Source organism: Syngnathus scovelli, chromosome 8, assembly GCF_024217435.2.
Source record: "Syngnathus scovelli strain Florida chromosome 8, RoL_Ssco_1.2, whole genome shotgun sequence".
NCBI classification, from domain to species: Eukaryota; Metazoa; Chordata; class Actinopteri; order Syngnathiformes; family Syngnathidae; genus Syngnathus; species Syngnathus scovelli.
Window position 1 is genome coordinate 12,098,400 of NC_090854.1, and position 26,920 is coordinate 12,125,319.

Genomic DNA, 26,920 nt, shown 5'->3' on the forward strand with positions numbered 1-26,920 from the left:
ATCTAAAGATAGGGGGAAAAAGCAACTCAGCAAATTGTTTTGAAGAAAACAACTTGTTTGCTCTATTGACTAACATTGTTGCCAAAAAATGTCAATAATTTGTATTTGAAAGTTAAAGTACTCTTCTCGTACCAACAACGCAACATGGTACTTAGCAGGCAAAGAAAGAGCAATGCAAAACAACAACTGCTAAATTGTGGTTTTGAAAAGGGCGAAATCAGCAGGAACAACTTCCAATATTCCATTTGAGAGGGGACATAAAAAAGCGAGAGAACAAATAGCAATTAAAAAAAAAAAGAAGGAAACTACACCTGCTAATATGTAGACAGGTCGACAAGTATAGCAACCACAATACAATGAAATATAAAACAAGAAAGTAACTATCCTCAAGTGACCTCTTTTCTCCACTGCTATTGACTCACAAGAATATTTGTCATGTTGGACATGAGCTCGGAGCAGACTGAACGATTGTTTGCCTCACAGAAAGCGGTCCCCATCACTTCAGTGCGCCGGCATCCGGTAACCAAGGAGGACCCGGCGGCCCCCGAGCCGATCCGGCCCTTTCACTGGGGGCCAAGTGGGCAACGCTCCACGGGATGTTTCATCACGACGTGATCGGCACAACGGCCAAGCAACACAAGCAACAAGTTTTTAGTGGCTGCTTGAACCTCCGAAGCGGAACATGAGTTCAAGGAAAATGTTTTCCAGCAATATTTGATTTCGTGCATTAGAATGTTGTCATAAAAGTCGAATTGACTCAACACGGGCCTGTGTGTCCCCGTGGCGGTCAAAGGGAGAGAGTTTTTGGGAGGGGTCACATTTGGACGAGTCATCACAAAAACAAAGGAGCAAGTATGCGCGTCCTCGTGAGGCCAGCGCACAAGTGGGTCACCACACAGGGATGCATCATGAGCGGCGTGAGCAATGTTTTCCACTGTTAAAAAACACAGCAAGTCAGCAGCCATGAAACTGGAGATGGAAAACACTCATTCTTTGATGGCATGAGGGGAAAATTTGCCTCGTCTAGCTTTTTATTTATTTATTTTTTTTAAAAATCTCCTGTCTGAATTAGATATGACCTGATGGAGTGACATTTCCTTCAAATGACCCTTATAAATCCAACATAACATTGGAAAGGAGCGTAGCACCAATGCTTTGTATTATGCTGCTACCTAGTGGCTTCATGCGGCACCAACTGAACAAGTTGTTTAATGCTTGAGTGCAAGCTGAGCATTTAATCAAGCATACAAAGTAAATAATTGTACTTTATTTGTATATCAAATAATTATATCTAGATTAATTGCAGTGCATTTATATACTATTCACTGTATTTATTTTTTAGTGTTGTAAAAACATCTATTGAGCATACCATTAAAAATAAATTTAAATAACTACAACTACATTATTGAATATTTCTTGCTATAATAATAATATTTTTTATATTTTTACTATAATATTTTGTCACTGAAAAATAATATAATAAAATGTCATTTTACGTGCAAAATAACTTGAAAAGAATAATAAATAACCGGGATTCCAAGTCGTACAGGATAAAAGTAAAATTTAAAGTACGACTTCAGTGTAATGTGAACAGCAACAATATTTTCGACTTTCACCGCCTGTAATTTTCCATGTTTCCAAGACTCAAGCAGAGATGGTGCACACGCATGTCAACATAAATCAACATTTTCAATTAACAAGCGCCATTGAGATGTGTTTTTTTTTTTTTTTCCCTGCTGCGTGAAAGAAAATTTCTCCAGAGGACTCCTGTTACGTATGTTCCCTGACAGATTAAAGGAGTAGTGCGCTTGAGTTTACCTGAGGGAAATTATCAAGTCATTGGCTGACAGGCGAATCATGTTATTTGAATGGTATCGCCCACCAGCAGATGTTGGCTCCTGTGACTTGAGAAAAGATGGCGTGTGCTCGGTGTGCAATGCATCTTTGTGCTTTTTTGGGACTTTTTGACTTTCTGTGCATGCGGCTGATTATTGGGCGGTGGAGAATTGTCTGATAGAAGCGCCAACGTCATTGCTTTAATTTTTCTTAGAATGTCTTGACAGTCCACAAAACTTTATTTCTAAAGGAGAATAGTTAATGTAAAGTCACTGATATAAGGAAGGCAAAAAATATTATTATTTTTGCACAAAATGCATTAACTGCATTGTCTGTATGGTTCTCAATCTATGGATTAGTCAGTGGTTCTCAAAGTTTTTACATGAAGCATGACCATAACGACCAATATTCAAATACAGTAGCGTAGTAGGTCTAAGTGCTCCTGAAAGTCAAACCAGAGGTTTTATTGCTATAAAGAGAATTTAATATTAAAACATACCTTTCTGACAGTGTCAATCAAATATGAACATTACTATCATAGTAAAAACAAAAATCTTGAGATATACAGTATGTGTCCATTCGTCAATATATCAAATAAGCAAATTTAATACAGTTTCTAATTTGTTTTTTTAAAAAAGTTCTATCCCTCAATTCTTGATGACTCCCAGAAGACACGATGTCACCGCTGTGTCTGCCTAACGCGCACTGTCGATACTAATTATTCATTTAAAGCTTTGCTGACCCTCCAATGGGGTTGTAAGAAACACGACTTGTAAATCACATTAGCTGGGGTCATACATGAAGACTGCACACGGGACATACTAAGTTCAGAACGTGAACACATTTTAAGAGTAAATAAGATACATTATATTCTCTTTTTTGGTGCATTACATTAAATAAATGTCACAGAATAAGCCTTATTCCCTACTCTTGCAACAATATCCTTTTTATGTCACCGTCACTATTTCCGCTCTCCGCCTGCCGCCGCTCGGCCTCGCGGGAAATTGCACTGTTATATTGTGACATAATGGCCGTTTGTCCTACCGCTGGCTCGGTAATAGCGCCATTCATTACTACATGCAATTGTTTAAGCAATAGCCCGATGACGCTTTTATGGGCTCATTTGGGATCCGTCACAATGGACTATTTTGGCCCAAATTTCTCCCCCTGCATCTCATTACTGCCCTGTAGAACATTACTGGATGTCTGATGTATTATTAAGTCGCGGTGTATTTGGCTGTGTGTTATTAAATAGTGTTCTATTTGATACTCAGTGTGCTTTTTCTTCCCCTCCAAAGGCTTCATCCAAAAGATATCAGCCAGGGGACACTTCATCACACACATTGATTCGCGAATTAGAGATCCAAGTCGCCAGCCGGGACATAGCACAGGCAGACTGGATGTGGACATTCAAATCTGGTTACTTTGCTTTTTTCGGTCTGGAATGATTTTTATATCGAATAGAGAATACATTTGCGAAATCAATGTTTTTGAATTCAGGGCATGTGGGGCTGTTTCTCACCAGATTGAACAAATGTGCTGTTTTCAGACTAACCTCGCAATAAGTGAAATTCGCAATATAGAAATCACTTAGTAAAATCCTCCTGACACTAAACCCTAAACTAGAACATTATTTCTTTCCCTTCCTTTTTCAAATTAACAACCGCAGACTAAACTAAGTGCCACCATCTAGTGGTCAATCATGGAATTACACTCCTCCACCCGCATGCTAAGCAACCAGAAGATCAATACATCCAATTGGAAAGTCAAAATTAGAAATTCTTGCCCGCATTTTGCCGACGCAAAGGAAGCTGGCAGCAGGCGGTAAAAGAGAGACGGACGGGCGCTTTGGCAAGAGCCAGATAAGAATCATTTGTTATCTGATCAGTTAATGAGAAATCAAACTGATTCCTATTGGCGGCATTTAATTGTGCTTGGCAGCCGAAGCCCCCTCACCGCTTTTTGCGCTTTCATTAGTCATCGGAGAAATACAGCTGCTCCAATCCGCTTATCAATGTGTCTGGGCCGCGTTTCCATGGCAACTGTGTGTACTGCCCCACAGCTTTCTAAAAATGGTTCCATGGTGATAACGGCGCAGGGGGAAGCGGTGCTACAGTGCCGGCGGGAATGATTGGCACTTTAGCAACAGAAAGTAAAAATTTGCCTGTGTTTGTATGTGTGTGTGTTCTTCTCATTAAGAAAAAGATTTCAGCTTTGGTAATCGGGTGCCAGTATGCTCTCAATCGAGGGTCCCTCACTCTGCACGCTTTTTGGAAGCAGCTTTGGAATGGTTGTGCATCTGTTGAGGGCAATTTGCAAATGAGATTTTGATTACAAATTTGAAGCAAGAAATCCTTGGATTGCAGTTTAAATAGATCTTATATACAAACCCCGATAATGAAGCCACAATGTTGTATAAACTGTTCCTCAAAAACAGAATACGATCATTTGCTAAATCTTTTTGACCGATATTCGAACTGGCATGCCAATAACTTTGGAGGGCACTCTAGTTTAAGAAGTTTACCCATGGCAGACTTGTGGCAGAAGGCAAATTTAATGACCTCTCCAACCAAGAGTCCTCCCAAATGCAAGATCTCAGATTACTCATCCTCCACATGTAGGTGGTAACTATCTTTGAAAGCACCTCAGCATAAAACCAGAATAGTCTGCTTTCTATAGAAGCGGATGCTTTACGTGAGCGTGACAGGCCGTCCTCTTCATGTCCTCTTTTGCTATTTGACAGCTTGCGTGCTAATCACTTTTTGTGAAGCCATGTTTGTGCAAGCGCAACACATCTTTCTTCTTCTTCGCCTTGTGATGGAAAGATAAATCCATGCCTGATAACAACACACCCCGGTTGTCACATTTTCACACATTCATATTCAACACGCCTGTGTGCGAAAGAGATTAAGGTCCCCATACATATGTAAAGGCGAAAGGAGAATAAGCTTCTCCTCTGTGTAAATGGTGGATTCGTATACTTCCTGTAAGCGCCTCTCAAAAGAGCATCTGATGTAATTTCGCCAGGAAACACAAATAAGCCATTTTTGCATCATTCTGACGGCCGTGGAACACCGGAGATGAGCACACGTGCCGGAAATAGAAAAACAGCAAACCGGAGTAAACATGGATTTGAGATGAGGGAGGAACACAGGGGATGATGACTCATTGTTACAGAAGGGTTGAACTTTTTTTTTTTTAGACGGATTCTACATCCAACACAGAGAAGTCTTTGTGAAATAAATGGACGGGAACTGTAAATAAAGAAACTTTTTTTTTTTTAATTAGTGTGTCTTTCTGACTTCTTCCTCTACTGGCTGGCATGTGCTAATTTGTCCATTTGGCTAATAGGGATGGATGGACAGATGATCAATTGAAATTGATTCCAGACGCACGTTGAGGGTTGTAGTCTGGGCATCAGTTCAACATGGCAGTCAGGATAACGCCCCTGGGGTCGTGACTGACAGGTGAGTTTGAGCTCAGAGCTTCAGGCTGGAGATGAGCAAGCTGGAGAAGCATGCCGTCAAGCATTTAGAGCGTGATTCGCTCCAAATTGATGCGCTCAATGTCGGGAGCACGTGCCCAAACATACGAGCAAACCGAAGAGCTCGGTTTTACCGCGACGGAGGGATTATGATAATTGTGTTGTGGCACAAGAGAATTACAGAGAGAAAAAAATAATAATAAATCCTCCCTTCTCTTCAAGAATCCACTCATTAAAGCTTTGGCATTCTTCTAGCGGGCATGTTGGCAGCCAATCGAAAGAGCTCCAAGTTATTCTTCTGTATCCGTGCAAGGCCGGAGATCAGCCTCTTGTGAGTGGAATTAGTGTGGGGAGGGCGGAATAAAGACATAAGGAATCGATGGACTGCATCGCAACGTCAGATGCATCGGATACACGTTAGATTCCAGGTGAGCTCTTCCGGCACGAAGCAGCGAAGGAGATCAATGACAGCCGCTAAGCCGAGAACCTTCACAAAGCAAGGCTGTGATTTATTTGGAATTTGTTGGATGATGTAAATTATTCGGAGGCATCATTTTGAAGTTATCAATTGAGCGGAACATCCGTTTTAGACAACAATACACTCGTAATCCCCCCTCCGCAGAATAACAACACTAATTTTGTGTGTACGCGTGGGCAGCTTCAAAATTGCTTTGCTTGTTAAGAGGCTGTAATTTTAATGACAGTGTGGATAAATGACACTTTTAGGCTCCCAGACAGAGACATTACTCCTCCTCTTAATGATGCGCGGATTTGACTTTTCCTCCTTTAATTGCATGACCCACCTGGCCCAAAGTTTCCCCCTTATTAAACTAATGGCCATTGGTGCCATTAAAATGACACCAGAAGCTCCGCTTGGGTGTCATTATGGAGCTGCTGGAGCTGCGAGACAATGTGAAAAGTAGAGAAGATACGGTGGTTATTTTTGCCACACATCAGTCGCATAAATCAGGACACATTAAGCAAGCCTAGTTTGCTTCGCTTCCCATTAAAACCAAATGTGGAGACGTACGTATTTGCATTTTGCAAAAGTCTGAGCCCCCTCGCCCCCACACACACTCATAAAAAGGCTTGTTCCTACTATTCTTGTTTTGATAACGCATAGTTGGTCGTTATCATTGATGTCAGGCCGCACAATCGTCAATACGTCTGATTGTAGAAAGTCAATTTGTTTTTCATTCATTCGGGCATGGGCTAATATTAGATTCTGACCGTATGATAACCATGATCAGAAATATTATGGTATCAAACTATTAAAATTAGTTCTAAGATGAACTTTTTTTAAAAATGTTGGACAAATAGAAACTGCATTTTTTCCTATTGATTTCTACAAATGTAATTTAATAATTAATTTAATTAATAATTGTATTAATTTACTTTAGTAACTTTCTTCTTCCGTTTTAATTGTTCCATCACTGGTTAGCTATTTTCAGAACAGACCCACTGTTCCAAAACAGAAGAGGCTAACTAGTACCCACTGGCACAAATTTTGTTTTGAACCATACACATTACCAGAGCTAAAAACTAACCGTGTTTACAGCATCTCTTTCGTCCGTGCGTAACCGTTCACGCCTCGCTCTCTCTGCTCACCGAGAAGGGGGGAAAAAAGTTAAATGGAGGCAATTAACTTCAAAGAAATGGCTTGTTTACTCAACTCTGCTAGCTGCCAATCATATTGTGACCTGCTTAGAGTCCCCTCAAAAAAAGAAAAGCTGAGTTTATTACAGATGACAGCCAGCATTAGCGGTTATTGAGACAAAATACCATCGGCCCATGCTTACATTCAGTCCACTTGTTTTGCAATCTGTTTAGGTCGTCTGATTAATCCATTTGTTAGTTTGATATGACAACACAAAAACCTAATCTAAAACTGTATTGTATTACTGCTAAAACAAAATACAAAAGTAAATAAATGATGATCAGATCAGGAATTTCTACGTTGGATTTTTTCACAATACTATAGAAATGAATATTCCATAGCAGGCACTCTGTGTTGAAAGAGTTAAACATGCTTTAGGCTTCTGATGACACCCAAAAAATATATGAGCCGACACACAAAGAAAACCTATAAGCATGCCGCATATCCGCCACCACGTGATGCGATGTGACACTGGTGACCTCAGCATTAAAAGAGGAGGCTTTTCCGCGGGCTTCAAAAGGCCATGATGATCAAGAAGCCGGTCAGTAACCGAGCACCACGCCAATATGGCCTTGAGCGTGTCACAGTGTAAAGCACCGTGACTCCACATGCATTACAGACATGAGAGTGAGCACTTTGGAAGTAACCACGACACTTTCTAACTCTCTATCTTTCCATATGGGTCACTTCACAGTACACTCCCACACTGTCAGGCACAAGTCACAGCATTTTTTTTTTTTCTGTATTATATGAAGTGTGACCAATTATGGGGGAAGGGGGACGTAAATTCATCCTCAAGCGCCTGCTGTAGCCCACCACTCACAAGCAGACGCTCACGCGCAGACTAACCCACCTTACTGTATGCAATCTTACAATTTATTTTGCCCCATTATATATAATAAAGCTTTTCATTTGTTTGAGAAATAAAATACCTCCTTAAGAGATCATTGGAGACATGAATCGGGATTGTTTTCACACTTATTCCTGAAACGCTCTCATACACGGTAGCGATTCTATTTGTTTTTCCAGTTTGACACACTTTGTGCTAGCTGATTAGGAAAACAACAAAGCACCTCATATGTGGTCATGATTAACAACTGTTAGTTATGCTAAAATGTTATACTTAAAACATGCCCCGTGCAACTAATACAGGTTTTATGACAGCCACTCTGGTAACAGGTTATTCAAATTATAATTGATCTCAATGGGAAATGTTAATCCAGGGGTGGCGACACGAGACACCTCTGGCTCACGCAGCCTCGCACTGGATCTCCTCCTCCCTGTCTGTCACTCACATCTCATCTCGTCTCACTCGGAGAGGCCAACCTTTGCGGCGTCTCCAATCATATGCCTGCGAGTCTGTTTCCAGGGTAACCAGGCCACCAAATACTTGCCATCCAGCCTCTCACTGACTGGCGTGCATCCTTTGTTTGCACTATGTGTGGACTGTGGCGAGGATACAGGTGCTCCACAAACACGCACACGCGTTTTGCTAAATTAATAAGTCTCCAAATATGCATGATAGTCAATGCATCAGAGTGCATTCTTTCAAATAAATACATATTGTTACATAATTTGACAGAATACTGTACAATGTCCATGCGTGATAGATTGGAACCCAACACACGTCTGGCACTTGTGCGCGTGCGCATAAAAAAAAGCCCTCCAAAGGAGAGAAAGGCGTTCCTCACCCGTTCCTCCACTTTCAGTGCGCCTCCAACGTGTCTGCTGCATCTTCGGGGGAGCAACATGATTTTTTCTTTTCTTTTCTTTGCTTTTCAACCCATTCCTTAATGCTTCTTCGCGACCTTCTTTGTCCATCTTTTTTTTTTTCTTTTAAGAGTTGACTGCAACTAAAGTATGCAGTGGAATGCGCCACACGAGAGCTTGGCCATGCGGGAGGAACGTGCTTTTTGGGTGAGCATTGACAGATGGAAGAAGTAAAAAAGACAGCACCCGGAATGGGCTCCTCCTTGCTGATAATTTGGGGAGCTTTACTCTTCAACTTCAGGTACGCTGCTGCGTGAATTGACGCAAGTTTTACGCACGGGTAACCTTTTTTCTACCTTAGATCTGACAGTAATTTAAAATACAACACGCACATTCGCACCACACGCAAAGAAATCACACGGCGCGTAATGCGCTTTAACGCACGGTCCCACCCACCTGGCAATACATCACACCCGAGCCGTGTTTTTGACAGCTGCTCCGGTGCGTGTTTTCCAGGCTCGTGGACGCCAAGGAGTACGACCCCCGATCGTCGTCCAACATGTCGCCGTCCGACTTTCTGGACTCGCTCATGGGTCGAACATCTGGCTACGACGCGCGAATACGACCCAATTTTAAAGGTTTGTATTTATTTTTGGGATGGACTTGTTATAATTACTTGCACACTCCTAAAAAAAAAAAAAAAAAAAAAAAAAGTAAGCACCGCTTGATCATTAATTGATCCAGAGAAAGCCAGTAAGTACACTTGATTCAATTAATGTGGACGCTCACTGGCCACTTCATTAGGTACACATTAGGTATTACTGTAACCTTTTGTTTAATATATAAACGTGCTTGTGTAGTTTGCAGCGAAGTATAACATATATATGCCACTTCAGGAAACCCAAATATTATAAACACATCTAAAGTTACAATATGAAAGGTTCAAATGCAAAAGCAGACACAATTATGTGAAGTGAGTAAAATTATATAATTTTCGTTTTTACTTCTGGTTCCAAACTCAAACTATATTAGGATTATGATATTCTGATATTATAATATATGCCTTCTTATATAGAGTAGTCATCAATACTGATACCACTGGTACTTTTGATATGTGAAATCTCCCCCCCAAAACAATGACTGAATAGCAATTGTATATTCTTTTAAATTGTAATAGTTCTTGAAAAACACCCTCAAGAGTATCGCTGGCCAATGCAAGTACCTTAATATGAGGCTGGTATCGGCATCAGGTAACTGATAATTGATTGCCGCCCATCCCTAATTACTGTGTGTCTAAATTCAAATCTAGGTACCCTAATGAAGTGGCTAAAACCTCTCACCCCAACGCTGCATGTTTTTTTTCCAAACATCCCATCATGACATGTGTACAAATGCATTACAAACAAATGAGGGGAGGTGTGTAAATACCACAGTCCGTAGGGAGGTCTAGATGAGCGCTCGCAGTAGGCAGGTGGGGGTGCGGGGGGTGTCACCCTGACAGGTCCAAGTGATGGATGGTGCCCCCATGGCAAGGCTGCAGGCTTTCCGTCTTGTGGAGACACAAACAGCATCTGTCACTGGAAATGTAGGGGGGGACCCGGCTCGTTACGAGACGCCTCTGGTGGGCTGGTGTGAGTCCAGCTGTTTTTGGGGAGGGTCTTCCTCGAGTTTTTAATTGGAGTCAAATAGGGCAGCATAAGATAGAGTCTAAAGGACTTTTTTTTTTGCCAATTATAATCAGTCACTGGTATGAATGTACAAAGGTTGTGGCATAAAGTTAAAGATTGAAGTCAGTAAAGTTATAATATTGTAAGAATGACAACATTGGCCTACTATAAATAAAATATTCAATATCACATGTAATCTTATGGAATAAAGATGTAACATTATGTATAGAATCTTTCCATCTTGCTATCAAAATTTGCTCTGTTCTTAATTTTTTTTGTCATACTATATTATTCTAGAATTCAGTTTATATTCTCCTTAAATTCCATAATATTGACTTTTTGACTTTTAAGATTTTGTTCCCTTACTTCGTAACTCTTCCAATATTGCAAATTCTTTTGGTGATAATATTTTTTTTCTCCCAACTTGCAAATTGACTTGCAAAAGAAAAAAAACCAAAATGCAAAAACTCACAAGGAGCTACAGTTGGCCAGAGAAGCTCCTCCCACCAATCACTAGGCCACACCCCTCAAAGGCACGCATGCACCACTATTTCCTTGCATTCTTGGTCACATTTTTATCCTAAAATAATAATCAGGAACTTGTTTTTCCTGCAGTGAGCGGCCCTAATACTATTTTGATATCGCAGCTGAATCATAAACGCACCTTTTCGTACGAAGCAATTTCCGCCCCTTGCTTGTCACACCTTGACGAGTGCATTACGATGTTGAAGGATGACCTAGATTTCCTTTTGCTGACATTGTTGTGAGCTGCTTTTATTTTCCTGCTCGCCCCGTTAAGTCTTAGTCAGCTGACAACAAAGCGAGGCAAATATTAATACAGCGTCCGATGCAATATTGATGAGGAACGCGCGGGGAAAAGGCCAGCGGCAAAGGCTGACAACTTCACTTTGCGCCTTTCGGAAGGTTTGCTGGGATTTGAAATGGCAAAAGCAGGCATGCCTGGCAAGGAGACTTTTAATTTGATGCTCATAAAAACCATGTTGGAAAGTGATCTGATTGGAGACTGGAAGGAAAGCTTTTTGGCTCTCAGACAAGATTGAAGGGAAAGTCACTTAATTTGGGAGTTATGAAAGAAATGAGGACATTCAGAGTCTTTGCATTTTTCATAAGCACTTTTCCACATTAAAAAATGTCCATCAAAGCATGTACAGTCCCTGGCCACAACATTAGGTACACTGGGACAGAATCCAATGAGATCAATTATAAGAGCTGTTTTGATTGGGTTTGATTGTGATTGGTCTGGGTTATTGAAGTTAGTAAACATTTTAACAACCTTATATAAAATTATGCTTAAAAATGATTAAAAATCAAGTCATTGTCCCTGCTCTCAAATGCTGGGGTCGTGTCCCCTAAATGCGTGAAACCACACACAATGGCAGACAAAAAGGTTATTCTTTGTCCAGTATTGCTCTTAAGTTGACTCTAAATGTTTGTCCCACAAAATTATATTTAACACACAGTATCTGTATATTTACTATTAACTTACGGATGACAGAAAGGCGCTCTGAAGCAGCCACACCAGCTGTCTTGTCAAAACGCTGGCTGCCAAGTCAGACATTTAAAAAAAAAAAAAGAAAAAAAGCCATCCTTGTAATTCTGTGGGTGACAATGAGGCACTCTAACGGGAGATGCATTTTCAGGGTGTAAGTAAAGCTAACAAACTAATTGCATGTCACATTTGCTCATGGTAAATTGTATTCCTGGGGGTTATTTTAGGTCAGCTGAAAAAAAAGAAACTAAAATCGCCAAAAACTGATTAGTAGTCACGGTGAATGCTTATTAGACCGCAAGTCATAAGTAAGTTGACAACTGTAACAGAAAAATAAGTAAAATATCTTTCATCTTTATTCATTTGCCTTTATTTTAACATAAGGCTAACATATTAAACCAAAAATAATATATCATACAGCTCTCATTGAACTACATTGGATGGTGTCCCTAATATAATGTCCAGGAGGTTGAACCCAAGCACGATCATCCCTCATCACCGCTGCCCAATCAATGTGTTTACGGCGTATCATTGTCATTCCATTCCACAGGTGCCCCCGTAAACGTTTCATGCAATATTTTTATCAACAGCTTCGGCTCGGTCACAGAGACGACCATGGTGAGTTCTCCGACATTGCGGCTGCTCTACTGTGCACATGTGTGAGTGAATGTGTTATCTGTCCCTCAACCTGCAGGTCCACCCGTTAACGTTACCTGCAACATATTTATCAACAGCTTCGGTTCTATAGCTGAAACTACCATGGTGAGTTGAGGGGTCGGAAACACTGAGTGAATTCATTTCATCACCTTTTTTTTATCATCCTCTCACAAAATACAATACCTTGAGGTACGAGTTTAATTTATTCCGTGGCCACGCTCGTAACTCAAAACAACACCAACCATTAAGAATTACTGAGACTACATGAATCCGTTTCAGTCCTTCCCCCCTAAAAAAAAACAAGAAATTCAAAATGTAAAGTAGAACAGATGTTTTGCGAAGAAAACAAAGTTACATTCAACTTCAACTTCCATAAAGTTTTTAACATGTTAAGCAATTTTATCAAATTGGATTCATGTATGACAATGAGTCTAATGGCGGATCATGCGGCGAATATAAATGACACATTTTGCTTCCGGCTTTCATGATTCCCCTGCTTTTTTTCCTCATTAATCTAAGTTAATAATTCATACGGTAAACCCCAGCTGGTAAATCTCCATAAGTCCAGCCAATAACAGCGGGTGGCGGCTGGAGCTTCCATAAGCGCTGATATGCTAAAACATCCCCGCTGCTAACAGGGATAAAAATACAAAAACCTGCGAGGCCACACGGCAACACACCAGCAAAGGCTTCATAATGGCCGCTAATCACCACTTAGATCGTGAATGGAGGATGTTAATTTGCACACGGGCTGACAATTACATGGATTCCGACACGGGCGCAAACGCTTGCGAGGCGCCAACACGCTGATGAAATGTCAAACAACATAAGAGCGTGTCATTGGGGTGACACATGCTTCCCATTGCTCCGAGCTTTGCTCGCCGTAGCTAATAAACACATCGTTTGCTTTCCATTATGGCTCAGACATGATTGCACTTAATGAGAAAAGTTATTGCAAATTGGAACGCCACCACTTTATAATAAGCAACATATGAAACTATTTGTCAGGCAACCAGATGTTGAAGATTCATTTCCGCTCATTCATTTTAAAGTCTATCTTATGTTGTTCTTTAATTTTTGCATTGCAACTTTTTGAATTGGTGTTGTTAGCATGTGAGGTTGTGCCTTGTTGTTTACGTGTCATTTGATTTCAACAAATTGTTGTAGCCTCCCGCGAAGTGACTCACACTACAGGAGACACTTGTCTGATGATTTTGTATCACAGGTTTATTTCTGTCAGATCGAAATTGATTTTGAATGACTTGAGGCTAGGTGTCATAATTAATCGATTAATCAAAAAACAAATCAATTATCAGATTAATCGTATTTTCATAATCGAGTCATTGTTTCGAAAAAGAATTTAATGACGGATTGTCCAAATCTTTTATTTCCAGGCTCTCAAAAGCAAAAATTATTTGATTTCTGAATTATCTTTCGTGTTTAACCCAATAAGACATTTGCAAACATCTGCTTTTACTTTGGAAAATATTGTCCATCAGTTTTTGACTTACCACAGTTCTTTTCCAAGGGCAGCGTCGTACCACAATTTAGCGGGAATGCGCGGTAGTCCATCACCAACCTAGCAAAACACAACAAAGTCAGAATTATAGTTTTTACTTGCATGAGGAAAAAAAAACCTTCTTGTCCAATAATATGAATTCCCACTGTGGCAAAACAAAACAACTATTGATTTTGAAGGACACATGTACTTTGAGTTTGATCTGATCAAAAGCTAAACAATGTGGTTTTCTCTGCTCTACTGGGCAGAATTTAAACTGAACTTTAACCGTTCAATAAATGTTAAAGGATATAAACGATACGACATAATACGGTGGTGGAAGTTAATATCAAATGTCAGATTAAATGACTTTTTCTGGAGGGCACAGGTAATGCTGACTTTGAAAACATTTCGTGTGCTAACTTTTTCTTTCATGCCAAAACAAGAACCCTCGAGATTTCGAGACCACAAGGGTAGCCCTCCAATGTCAAAATTTAAATGAATCTTTAAATTACAACAAAGAAAGAACCCTATGGATTTGCAAGGGATACCTTTAGATCTGTTACCAATCCATAGGGTTCGTGCTACTTTCTCTTCTAAGTCAGCTCAAAACATTCAAGCCTCGTTGGCTCACTTACAAAACACAAATCCTATTGACTTTTAGGATCTGAAATGCTGAGGGTAGGTTAAGGTTAGGTCAGAAGGTAATCAATTCAAAATGATCATCCAAATTGATGGGGTAATTCATTTTTATCCACACAATAATCCTATTGATTTTAAAGTATGTCTTAAACAAGATGCTTCAAGATAAGCAATGTCAATTCAGGGTCAATTTTCCTCACCAATGATCACTTCGCGGGGACTACTGTTGTCTGTGATATTTCCCAGCAATGTTTTTGATTACAATTTCCCAACACACTAAAAAAAGAGGCAATATTGTATTAAAAAACAATGCAGATGACTGACTTTGTGTCACCAGTGTGCTCCCTCTCCCCTAAGCTGCACCACAAAAATATGCAAAGCTGCTTGTCATGTCTGCAGGATTACAGAGTGAATATCTTCCTGCGGCAGAAGTGGAACGACCCCCGGCTGGCGTACAGCAAATACCCAGACTCCTCTCTGGACCTGGACCCGTCCATGTTGGACTCTATTTGGAAGCCCGATCTGTTCTTCGCCAATGAGAAGGGCGCCAACTTCCACGATGTCACCACGGACAACAAGCTGCTGAGAATCTTCAAAAATGGGAACGTCCTCTACAGTATCAGGTGAAAGACGACGGGAAACAACAATTACTCCAAATAATAAATAAATTGGCTGCTGTGTGGTTGTCAAAAGATGAACTAAAAGTAAATTGTAAGCAAGAGTAGTGTCGTTTTATTTGTATCTCGTAAGTAGCCTAGAAGGGGTTAGTCCCGCCCCTTTTTTCCATAAAACTAATTAAAAGTACAGTTAGCGGGATTATGCGTCCAACTATAAAAAGTGAATATTAGCTCATTTCTTTAACATCAAAAGGTTGTCGAGACAAAGTTTAAATTAGATTTGATCCCATTGTGATTGCCCCCTTTGACATTGCATAAGTCACTGCTTGTAGATTTTTAATAAAAAGATTTCTGATGGAAAGAGCGCCCAGTAATCTCGGAGGGGTTTGTTAAGGATCAAAAGATTAAAGGGAAAAAAAAAATCGGGACTTCATGACGGGTTCGCATGGATCTAGGAGGAATTCAAAGCCAAATTGGGGACTTTCATTAAGGCTAAATAGTCGAGCGAAAACCAGCACGTGTGAAAATATTTAATTCCATTTCAATAGAAGGTCCAACATGAGCCGAATTCAATCTTCTCGAGAGACACAACTGAAAGTGTTTCAGTCTATTATGGAGGCTGCTCGGGGCTGAGTGGTGCTCAGGTGTACAGGCAGGGCGGGAAAGCTGGTTAGCCTCCATCGCTGTTCGCAATGGGGGAAAAATGGCGGGGGGCCCGGTGGGCACCCGAATGCATCAGCGAGACAATAAGTTGCAGTAATGAAAGTGTGATTGGAAGCCGCTGGAGTGAATCCTTGCCGATGTATCCCAGAGGAGCGCACGGGAGACACAAGAACACGACTATCACTCCACCTTCTGTTTTCTATCGTTAGTATCTATTCATTTTTGTCATGTCAGGTTGACTCTCATCCTCTCCTGCCCGATGGATCTGAAGAACTTCCCTATGGATGTCCAGACGTGTACAATGCAGCTGGAGAGTTGTAAGCATCAACTATGGTCCTGCAACTAGTTTGCAACGAGTGGTTGACCGTCACATACTGGTTCAAAATTTGTTGTATTTGATGTATTTTGTTTTGAATCCCTGCAGTCGGTTATACCATGAACGATCTGATCTTCGAGTGGCTGGAGAATGGCGCCGTGCAGGTGTCAGATGGTCTGACGCTGCCTCAATTTATCATGAGGGAGGAAAAAGAGCTGGGCTATTGCACCAAGCACTACAACACGGGTCAGTGGATGCGACTGTGCTGTATATGAAACGCAACCCAGTCATGTGGTTTCACAACCAGATTTGATCTTCTGGTCAACAGGCAAATTCACCTGCATTGAGGTGAAATTCCATCTGGAACGTCAGATGGGCTACTACCTGATCCAGATGTACATCCCCTCCCTCCTCATTGTCATCCTCTCATGGGTGTCCTTCTGGATCAACATGGATGCCGCCCCTGCCCGAGTGGCACTTGGTATTACCACTGTGCTCACCATGACCACGCAAAGCTCCGGCTCCAGAGCGTCTCTTCCAAAGGTATGAGCTTCAGAACATGGGTTTTTTTGAGTGATCCTTCCCGATGGAGCTTCTGAACATGCTGTCGGTCTTAACTGTTTGGGGGGGGTCTGCCTTATCCAGATCTGATTGGGATCATTTCCAGGACGTAACGAGTTCTCCGGAGGCTCATGCTCCACTTCCTCACCAAATTGAATGAAATGAGGATGTAATGTTTTTGACTACTATAAAAAAAAATCCCATTGCCTTCAGTTAAAATTTTGTGGATTATCATGACCTGGATTAATGGGAATTTACTCAAATTATATTATTGGAACGGCCTTCCAATAAATGTTGGGCAAGCAATATGAGGCTGCGTACAGATCATGGGAATGTAAAGTGCAGAGCGGATTTACCATTAAGCAAGCACAGGCAATTTCTTGGGACCCTGAGATTTCCAGCCCCCTTGAAAAAAAACTTTTTAACAGGGTGAGTGCAGAATGGATTTGGGAAAATGTGTTGTGAAGTAAATGGAGCAAAAAGAAAAGAGGATTTTTTTTTTTTTTTATCACAACTACCAAAGCGGCAAGGCGCAATTTGATGATAAACATACTCCAATTTTTTTGCGATACAGGAGCCCGGGTTTTGCCTAGGACCCCCAACTGACTAAATACGGTCCTTGTAAAGTGGATTTGGTTTAATGAGGCTTTTAGGCTGGTATCGCAGTTATCATCAGTCTAAGCCAGCATGAGTTGAGCACCGGCTCACATCCATCCCAAACGCACAAAGGAAGTTACTGCAACTTTCGAAAAAAGGAAAGCTAATGAGAAAGTCACCTTAATCGCCGATGCACTCGCAGTTACCTGTGCAGTTTCTATCAACTGTCTCCCAACGCACTTTGTACTTTTTCAAGCTAAGTGTGTAGCGCACGGCGCTGAGAGATCACAGTGTTTTCAAACTTGACTAAAGACGGCACACCGCCGGTGACTAATGTCTATCTCGCTTGTATGAACACCTGCAAACTTGCTCACAGTGAGGAAACGTGACGTGATTAGTCTGTTTGTATGAGGAGGGACAGAACATCAAACACATCACGATCTCAAACATGAAAGACACTCGTGGTGATAAATATTGAAAATGAGTCGCCACTCGTGAAAACAGTGAGCCGGCCCACTTGAGTGGCCTCATAAAACTGAGCTGTTACGTTTCACATGCTAATCGGAAGAAGCGGGGTGACGCTGACGTACGGCTTTCATCTTCCACACGATGATGACAAGATGGCATCAATATCTAGCGATTGTTTGGAGCCGAGGCGCGTTTATTGTCAGACAAACATCAATGCCACTGAGACGCATCTCTCGTTAGTTGCATATGAGGAGGAAAATGTCAAGACGATCATCTGGTGTTGATTTATTCAGGAAAAGCATGCCTGGTAGAATTATTTTTATGCCAAAACTCAATCAAAGTGCAATTGAACCGCAGGCTGACTGGAGAAGATCTAATAGAAAAAAAATGTTTCCCCCTGCCTGCAGGTCTCCTATGTGAAAGCCATTGATATCTGGATGGCGGTGTGTCTGCTCTTTGTATTTGCGGCATTGCTCGAATACGCTGGGGTTAATTTCGTCTCCAGGCAACAGAAGGAGTTTCTCCGCTTGAGGCGAAGACAAAGAAAGAATCACAAGGTAGACTTTTCCCACCTTCGCTGTTTACGTGAAGTTTGTGGAGGCACATGGAAATAAACCTCGGGCTGAGTGAATTATTATTCATAGCACACTGCGGGAAGGTTTGATTTAAAACATATGTCATTTTGACCTGCTTTTGAACAAGTTTAATTTTGGGCTATTATGTCACACTCCTGGACCATAGTTTCTGAGAACGACCCATACGTGCAGAGAAGCTACAAATATTTTGAAATGATATCTAACCTCTCTCTTTTATTAGTTTATGCCAGTTCAATGTGTCCACATGTGTTTTTTCAGGATGAAGACATGCGTGACGGACGTTTTAATTTTGCTGGCTACAATATGAACCAGTGTCTGCCAAGCAAGGACGGCTCAGCTGTTAAGAATGCCGCCCCGGCCGCCGCAAACCCTCAGCCCTCTGTCCCCAAAGACACGGAAAACATGAAAAAGAAGTTTGTGGACCGAGCCAAGCGGATAGACACGATCTCTCGAGCTGCTTTTCCTCTGGCCTTCCTCATATTCAACGTCTTTTACTGGATCACCTACAAGATAATCAGGCACGAGGACATCGACACAAAGTAGAGACTCGCTATCCGGTTTGTTTCGCAGACTTGAGATAAGATTGTTGAGGAGCAATGCCAAGTGATGTTCTTTCAGGGATGTTTGTGAATCTAACGGGAATGTTCAGGTTGTAGTATGGGGGGGGCACTGAAGATTTAGTAGCATTCCGGTTACGGTGGACCAAATCTTTTTCTAACCCATCTTTGCCTTGAGGTCTGTACAATTACGGAAACAAAGATGCTATTTGTAATCGTGCGGTAGCTTAGTTTGAGCCTCCGAGACTTCTCCAGGTTGCCACGGGAGGAACTTCTTATCAAAAGGATTTGTTTTATATTAATATCTACTATCACAACACTTCCTTTAAAGACAATATACTGTAAAGCGATCAAGGTAGAAGAAGATGGAAGAAGCAAAAGGACATGATGGCATCTTGTGCGTTTGGAATAATTCAAGGATCTCCTGAATAATAGGGGTAGGGAAAAAAAAAATCCCTACCAAGAAGTGAGTTCTTCTTTGGGATGTGACGATTCTCTATTGACCAATCAGTCGATTGCAAAGTACCGCCACTGAACCAAAGTGGTGAGCTTTACGTCTACCAATGAAAAAGCAAAAAAATTTACGATAGTGTTTGGTGATAATGGGATTTTTGTCCTTTACCTTTTGTTAGCCAGCTACGAAGCGCAGTAAGTTTTATGAAGTCCATATAATCGGTAAAACATTTTCAGTATAGTCTACTGGACCCGGTTGCCACAAAAGTCTCATTTGTGTCATCAATTGAAGCGAAGCAGACTAATCGTCATTGTTTTTCCTCTCCTCAACTGCAATTAGGTAGAAAAAAACAAAGTGTAGTGACTTTTGGGACAACCAGGGTTTTCCAAATTTGGGTCCCTAGGATTTTTTTTTTTTTTTTAATTGTGCCCTTGACAGTGAGTGTAAAATACTCATCGGCTGATCACAGAGCAAGGACACAATTTCTATTTGGTCCATGTAAATTTGTGCGTGTCAACGTTGGGGCACTGATGTACAGTGTATTTTTGTAAGTTTGGATCCGAGGGAGGAACCGAGTTTCTACTTTGAATTCTGAACTGAAACTTTGACAAACGATTTTACAGTTTCAAAGACATTTTGAGTGTATAGTAACGTAGTCCAAGTAAATGCACCAGATTATTATTATTTTTTTTTGTAGCTTTAGTCCAATAAAGTATAACTGAGGGAGCGCTTGGGTAAATTGAAAAATAAATAACCTTTCTGTATACTTGTCTCGCCACGGGCTGTGTACCTTTTGACATGTTGGATGGAGATATGCACTGCAGACAGCGGCGGCAGTGGGCGGAAGGACGACGCTGAAACTGCCTAGCGCGTATTCTATAGAACAACTAATGGACTTGGAGAACTCTTTTTGAATGCTACTATTGAAAACATTTATTTATCAGCCTGAACATCAATAAACATAACCGCACCACATTTGCTTCATTTTCTCTCGCTTCATGGAAGGCCGGCTCAACCATAAGCATTTATTGGAAGAAAAAAAACACATTTATATTGCTTTTCTGTCATATGAGGTCTACTTTCCTCTATAACGAAAACAACAGAGAAATGCTTCTTCGGCCCGATTGCAGGTCAGATAAGAAGTCTCATCTCACTGAGGTGATGACACTGGCCATGGGTGACTGCTTGGCCTGGGGTAGTGTGGATATTATCTGACAGTGGGTTTCCTCCAATGCATGATAATGGACCTTTACTGTTGTGCTGGCTCGAGAACTAACTGAAAGGGAAAAAGAGCCCGTTTGACGTAAAAAGGCTCATGATGATGTACTTGGCCAAAAGCCATCGCAGAATGAGACAGCAGCTATTTGGACGCAGATTAACTTCCTATAACCACACATCATACATTATGTGGAAATACGAGATAAATATGCAAGTCTGCATGAGCGGTCCCGCCCAAATCACAAGAATTGCACACTAATCAATAACACTAACCCGTCACAGAAATCCAATCAATTCTGAGCCAACATAACAGCCCATTTATATTGTTTGAATTATGTAAAGGTGGGAGTCATTAGGCCATATGTCAGGGCGTGAAAGAAAGATTAGTTGCAGTTTCGTTCAGGATCGAACCAACTTGGCTCGTTTATTGAGGTGTGGGGAGGAGGGCTTTGTGAGAACTGAGAGGTGAGAAATGAGTTGCCATGGCAACTGCACCCAATCAGGAAGGCCAAGGAGTGAGTGAGAGCAAATTGTTTATGGTCGTTATTTAGGCTGAACGGTATAATGGGTCGACGTGAAATAAAGAAAACCATAGGAGAATTATTATACCGAGTTGAGTATGTAGGTTTTTTTTCTATGCCGTATGAAGTAATAAAGATATTGAAATGTTGAGACTTACAATAGGACACAATAATTTTGAAATGTGACACTGTTTAGGTCTGCACAGTAGGGATAATATGCTGCTATTATTAGCACATCAGTCTGGGTACTGAAGACCAAGCATTGACCCATTATAAATTTTAAACGTGCTCTGATGCATGTATTGGTTGGGTCATTTTTCTTGACTTCTTACTCTTTTTATGCGTAGGAGTGGTTTCCGTTCCACTGAATCCTATAAAAAAAAAAAAACGTTTCTAATGTTTTGCTTAATTCATTTAACAACGGGCAAATTATTCATTCTTAGGATGGGAATTCATTTATCACTGTGCTAGTTTTGTTCAGGGTTGCAGAGAGCTGAAGCCTGCCTATCAGGGCAAAATGCAAATACAACCTCTCAGTCATTTCTTGTTCTACTTCTTCAAGTCACCAACGAGTTGAAAATGAAGTAGCATCTGTACTGACTGCAGCCATGCAGAGCACTTCATCCGAGGGGGAAAAAAAAAAAAAGTGTGACGAGGCTTGGGTGGAGAAAATACAGACATATACAGTATGAGTCCCCTCTGGTCAGTTTATGACTTCTGGTCAGGTCGATCTGTCAGACATGTTGTGCAATTGTGACATTTTCACAGAAGCATCATATGAGAAATTGCATCATGTCCCGAGAAGGAAACAAGTGAACCGTGAGGTGGAAGAACCAGTAAAAGCTTTCTTTGGTGCGATCCCACCTCTCTCCCTCGACATTTCTCACTTTGGGGTGAAACTTGAGAGCATCAACAAATAGTGTGAGGACACAAAGTCTGGAGGATTAAGACGAGCACAGCGCAGCAGAGTGAAGCGATGCCACCTCGGAGGTGATCAAGTGGAAATATGCTCAAGTGCGACAAAAGAATGCAAGCAAGTCAGCATCACTTTGCTCTTGGAGGCCAAATTAGATTTTTTTTTTCCAGGAGTAATCACATTATTTCATCTGAGTCTCCATGAGGGCTGCTAAATCCCCATCAAGCTGGGCAACAGTCAACTCTTGAATAAACTTGCGATACCTACTTACATCCAATCGTCTGTCTAAATTCTGCATACGCCTCTCCACGTCCTGTTGCCAGGCGAGTCGACACTTCTGGAGGCCTTCCGGCGTGCCTGGCTCAGGGGTCTCTATGGACTCCGACATACTTTCCTCATCTTCTTGCTCCCCACACAGCAACGGTGACACAAACTCCCGTAGTGACGCCACTTCCTTCTCCAAAGCCAAAGCCAGCATCTCAGATGACCCCTCTCTTCTTGAGCCACGGATGGGCTGGATGGAGGAGGATGCCGGGAGATAACCTAGCAGGACGTCCAGGTGCTGCAGCATCTGCAAGTGACTACCAAAGAGCAACCAAGCCCATAATAAGCCACTGACTCATATGCCTGATTCCTTGTCTGTCTACATGTGTTGCTGCACTGCTTGTTTTATGAAACAAATAGGTAGAAGACACAAGTGTTGAAAAGATGCCTGAGTGTTCTGCTTTTGGCAGTGCAAATGCATCCTTCTCACCTCGAGTGGACTGCCAGTTCCCCCTGGAAAGGACTGATGCGACGCCAGCACAGCAGCGAAACAGAAGAGAGTCCTTGAGAAGCAAACAGTCGATGCTGAGGGCTCACTTCTACCTTCTTACAGCCCACTCTCCGCTGCAGCCAGCCGTCAACATCGCCCAAGCTATGATCGGGAGAGTCTATGCGGAAGACGCAGTGATCGAGCACTGCCAACAGACACAGCAAGTCCTCCTGAGCCTCGGCTGGGGAAATATAAAAAAGGTCAGGGTCAACACGCAATTCAATGTGGAATTATAGAAAAATAGTCACAGTATAATAAGTCGTGATTCCATGAGCATAGTCATAATATAAACGTTTAACAAGAATAAAGCCAAAGAATATATTTTGAAAAATAATAATTTTATGAAAATAAAATCATAAAACTACTAGAAAGGCTTGTAATTGAAGAAGAAACTGAACGTCAAGGTGTCACTGCTACTTTTCACATAGCACATTACTCTCTAAATAAGTGTGAAATAAATGACTCTATAAATGTGCTGTTTCCTTTTAAGAGTGAATTTCACCTGTTTTAAGCTCAGGGTTGCTCAACAGCTGTAATTTGAAGTCTGCGTGGATGTCTAGAGTGACTTGACCACAATGCAGGACAGTCAGTGCCGGTACGCCGGCGAGGACTGAAGCTTCTTGTCTCGGAGCGTAATGGAGCATGACATTGCACTTGACATGGGCAGAGTTCAGCAGAGGCGCCAGCCTGGTCACGGCAGTCACGGCGAGTCTGGCCGTGTTGAGATCATTCGGGCCGACCGCGTCGTGCCGCTTGCTTCTTTTGGCTGCTGGCTCTGAGAAGGTGGCGGCCGAGGAGGAGGAGGAGGCGGCGGCGGAGGGTGAAGGGCCGAGCGCAGGGAGCCACAACGCTCGACTTTGGGTTTGGATGACTGCGGGCGTGGAGCCGTGGCCCGCCTCTGTCAAGATGGATAAGCTCGCACCGACCGCTGATCTGCAACAAAAATAGCACAGCGCTAAGGAGGCCTGACATCACAGGGACAGTAGCACAGATGTGTGTGTAGAAACACGAGTTGGTGATTAATAACAATATTCCAGATGGTGAGAATACATCAGAAATTGCAATGACTCCTGAGGCAATAGTTTTTCTCTACATGTGCTGGAACAGGTGGTGGGAGATAGCAGATTGCTCCCACAAACGTAAGGTTATTGCAGACGAGGAAGAAGAAAAAAAAAAAAAAAGTGTTGCCATGGCAACCACCTGCATTTGGCTCAAATTCACCTAAGACTGCAGATAATCAACAAGTAAGAATTACACTTCATCTAACTACACTCTGGTTGTTAACAGTGTGTTGTCATGCAACAAAAATGAAGTCTTAATAATCAATACATTCAAATTAACAGCTCTCCAACAACAAAATCAAATTACACTAAGCTGTCGGCGGCAAGTATCACTCCCACGACTATTCGTCCGTCGACGACGCGATGCCACAGCCTGTCAACTTGAGGTCTACGGGGCACCGCCGGCATGACTTGGGTCTTGTCATCGGTGGCCTCTTCCTTTGACTCGTCATCACTTTCCAAAAGACAGACGAGGCCTTCCTGGAAAGAAAGACGATAATGACTAATGGCAAGTGTGTGACAGCCCTGACAAGCAATGGCGGTTTGGAGTTTGGATGTCAACAGAAGACAAATACGGTTCAGAAATGGTGACCCTTGTGTTTAAGCAAGAAATGTTGCTCAAGTGGTGCTCTACAGAACTTGGTGGCAATTTGCTTTGTTTATTACTTCACCACAAACGCTGCACTTTGTGTAAGATGCAACTTATCAATGACAAGTTATGAGTGACAAGTGTCGGTGTGAATCCTCGGGAGGAGAGGTTGAAAGGGATTCCAACCTCACTGGTTGACGAGAAGATAAATATTCGCTTGTACCTGCTCAGGCCGAGTGAGATTTGGCTCTCGATTGTGGACTGCATCAGTGAGCGCGCGCACCGACTGCTGCACAACTCTCTCCTTAACTCTCACTTCTCCTTGAAGCTCTTGCAGCTCGCTCAGTCCACTCTAAGAGACAGATGACAGTCACATGACAGAGGAAGTCAAAAGACATGGGTCAGGATTGAGAAAATGTGATGTGGTCATGCAACTTCTGCAGTGATTTTAGATGTCACCTGCAGTCTGGACTCCAAAGCTTGAATTGTGAGGATTTGGTTCTCCGGGAGAGGGGAGGTGTTTGCTCTTTGCCTACTGTGCTCGCCTCTCTAAAATTGCAACATTTTGCTATTGTTGAAAAATCAGGTTAGGTGACATTACGAGGTGCATTACTATAATCATGTGCTTTGAAGAAAACGGAATCAAATCGAAATCACAATATCTGCCATACAAATTGCTATTAGATGTTTTTTTTTTTAAATCATTCAACCCGACTGGACTGAAAAAAAAGGACATTTTAGAAATTAAGTATCATTGACTGAGTTGGTTTTCCTTACAGAAAAGGAGATCCCGCAGAGGTCGGTAATGATGAAATGTTCTAGCGGCTGCCCCGAGACACAGTCATCCTTAAAAATTAACAATATTTGCTCGGTACCGCATCCAAGATAGTCATCCACGTGCACAGAGATAACATCTGACCACTGGGCGGCTACCTGCAAAAGAAAACTGTGTGATAATGCTGAGAAATGGGCAATGTGATTAGCCGTCAGTCTTTTTTTTTTTTTTTTTTTAAAGCACTTGTCCTAATTAGAGCCGCGAGTGAGCTGGAATCTAGTCTTCCATGAATATAACAGGGATGTTTTTGGAAAGTGGAAGGAATCCATCTTCACTGGCCACCCTAATTAAGATAAGGTCACATGCTGCTCATACGTACTTCAAATGTATCCTTCCACACTGCACACACGTGGCCCTGGTTGAAAGATACAACAAAGATGACTCCATTTCTTCCAGTGTCGACCACTTGTATATCTTCAGGTTTTTGAAACGGGAGTGCGCAAGTGTCTTCCACCACGCCGTTCTCCAAATAAACCAGTTGCTGATTGGCAGTGGCTGCAACCACAGTGCACCGCAGCACGTCGCCTGTTTGCTGGGCTGACAGCACAGAGATGCACCTAGTGATGCTGATATAAGGGGGAGGTAAAATCACAGCGCCGTCCAAGGTGCGACCGCTCCCAAGAAAATAGGCCACAGTCTGCTGAGAGGAGCACTGTTGTTGTCCCAGTATGAACACTTGTTTCTTATGCAGGGGGAGCTCACCGATAAGACAGTGGGACAGTTGGAGGGGCACCCGTATGACCCCTCCTGAATCACTTGGTGCATGAAACACAGCATCAGCATGCATCCACAGCACAGTAGGCCCCTGGAGGATGGAAACGTCCCCATTCGGTTTATAAGGGAGTGAGAACTCAACGCAGGGTTCCAGTTGGTTTGTGCTACTCACAGTGAAAAGTTTATAAAGAAAAAAGTCCGCCTTTTTATTCTTTTTTGCCACAAGGACGCACGGCGCGGTGGTCCTCCTCTGAAAACACAGGACGCTTTTCGATCTTATGACGTCGTCCACGCGTGCTGCGCTTTTGTGGCTAATGACAGCCGCTCCTTGCGATGTCTGCAGGAACGCTTCTTGATCCGGTTGGAAGGAAAAGCTACGGAATGTCAACTCGCTTGTCACTCGGTTGTCACTTAAGGCGTGATCAAATGTGATGATCTTACCACAGAACGAGAGTTGGTTTGAAGTGACGCCCTTCATTGTGCCTTTAAACGACTCGATGCATTTGTGATGTAATCACTGCATTAACAATATAGTGTTTACACTTGTAAAGGCGTGAAACTGATTTTCGATCGGGTTCGTGTCACTCCAAATCGCCCGCCAACCCGGAAATGTACGTCATGTCAGCAAAGCGCATTGTGGGAATTTCGTTTTGTCAACATCGGTGCAGTCACCGGCTTAGGCTAACTGGTTTACCCTCCGTGATCTGATAAAAACGTCCGGATCACATCATAGATTGCGTTCACGCCTTTTTAAAAACATAT

At 42.1% G+C, this 26,920-nt stretch overlaps 3 protein-coding genes across 9 annotated transcripts in view; 2 read left to right on the forward strand and 1 right to left on the reverse strand.

Annotated features, from left to right (window-relative positions):
- The window catches only part of ofd1 (OFD1 centriole and centriolar satellite protein), a 117,985-nt gene that overhangs the window by 29,192 nt on the left and 61,873 nt on the right, over positions 1–26,920 (forward strand). The window contains exon 23 of one of the 2 annotated variants that reach the window (XM_049728000.2): positions 191–200. The exons of the other annotated variant lie outside the window; for it this stretch is intronic. The gene's annotated coding sequence lies outside the window, so the exon portion shown is untranslated. Of the gene's footprint in view, positions 1–190; positions 201–26,920 lie in introns of those variants that run through there. 2 annotated transcript variants of the gene reach the window in all.
- Positions 8,649–20,465, forward strand: glra2 (glycine receptor, alpha 2). Of its 4 annotated transcripts, none has more exons than XM_049728037.1 (9): positions 8,649–8,988; positions 9,204–9,325; positions 12,415–12,482; positions 15,061–15,284; positions 16,176–16,258; positions 16,366–16,503; positions 16,586–16,800; positions 18,291–18,440; positions 18,738–20,465. In XM_049728037.1, the coding sequence occupies exons 1-9, from the start codon at positions 8,909–8,911 to the stop codon at positions 19,020–19,022; spliced, it is 1,365 nt and encodes a 454-aa protein (XP_049583994.1). In that variant the 5' UTR covers positions 8,649–8,908; the 3' UTR covers positions 19,023–20,465. The 4 variants fall into 4 exon arrangements, with proteins under 4 accessions (XP_049583994.1, XP_049583993.1, XP_049583995.1 ...); XM_049728036.2 differs by lacking the exon at positions 12,415–12,482 and adding an exon at positions 12,559–12,626; XM_049728038.1 differs by lacking the exon at positions 8,649–8,988 and adding an exon at positions 12,559–12,626 and having other exon boundaries at positions 9,214–9,325; positions 12,455–12,482.
- On the reverse strand, positions 9,411–26,636 carry fancb (FA complementation group B). 3 transcript variants are annotated; one of them, XM_049728008.2, is made up of 10 exons: positions 25,764–26,636; positions 25,387–25,542; positions 25,069–25,158; positions 24,833–24,961; positions 24,328–24,500; positions 23,462–23,892; positions 22,900–23,140; positions 22,417–22,726; positions 14,033–14,100; positions 9,411–10,236 (listed from the first exon to the last, which is right to left on the reverse strand). In XM_049728008.2, coding segments are annotated over exons 1-10 (2,472 nt in total). In that variant the 3' UTR covers positions 9,411–10,235. The 3 variants fall into 3 exon arrangements, with proteins under 3 accessions (XP_049583965.1, XP_049583966.1, XP_049583963.1); XM_049728009.1 differs by lacking the exons at positions 9,411–10,236; positions 14,033–14,100 and having other exon boundaries at positions 21,917–22,726; positions 25,764–26,249; positions 26,331–26,636; XM_049728006.1 differs by lacking the exons at positions 9,411–10,236; positions 14,033–14,100 and having other exon boundaries at positions 21,917–22,726.

Bases quoted from the DNA above. Each gene is read 5' to 3' on its own strand.
- glra2 (XM_049728037.1), top strand. From the start codon at position 8,909: ATGGAAGAAGTAAAAAAGACAGCACCCGGAATGGGCTCCTCCTTGCTG. The intron at 8,989-9,203 runs GTACGCTGCTGC...CGTGTTTTCCAG, and splicing joins GCTTTACTCTTCAACTTCAG to GCTCGTGGACGCCAAGGAGT. The intron at 12,483-15,060 runs GTGAGTTCTCCG...TCATGTCTGCAG, and splicing joins CGGTCACAGAGACGACCATG to GATTACAGAGTGAATATCTT.
- fancb (XM_049728006.1), bottom strand. From the start codon at position 26,636: ATGAAGGGCGTCACTTCAAACCAACTCTCGTTCTGTGGTAAGATCATC. The intron at 25,159-25,386 runs GTAAGGAAAACC...TTGCAATTTTAG, and splicing joins TCTGCGGGATCTCCTTTTCT to AGAGGCGAGCACAGTAGGCA. The intron at 23,141-23,461 runs GTGAAATTCACT...ATATTTCCCCAG, and splicing joins CAACCCTGAGCTTAAAACAG to CCGAGGCTCAGGAGGACTTG.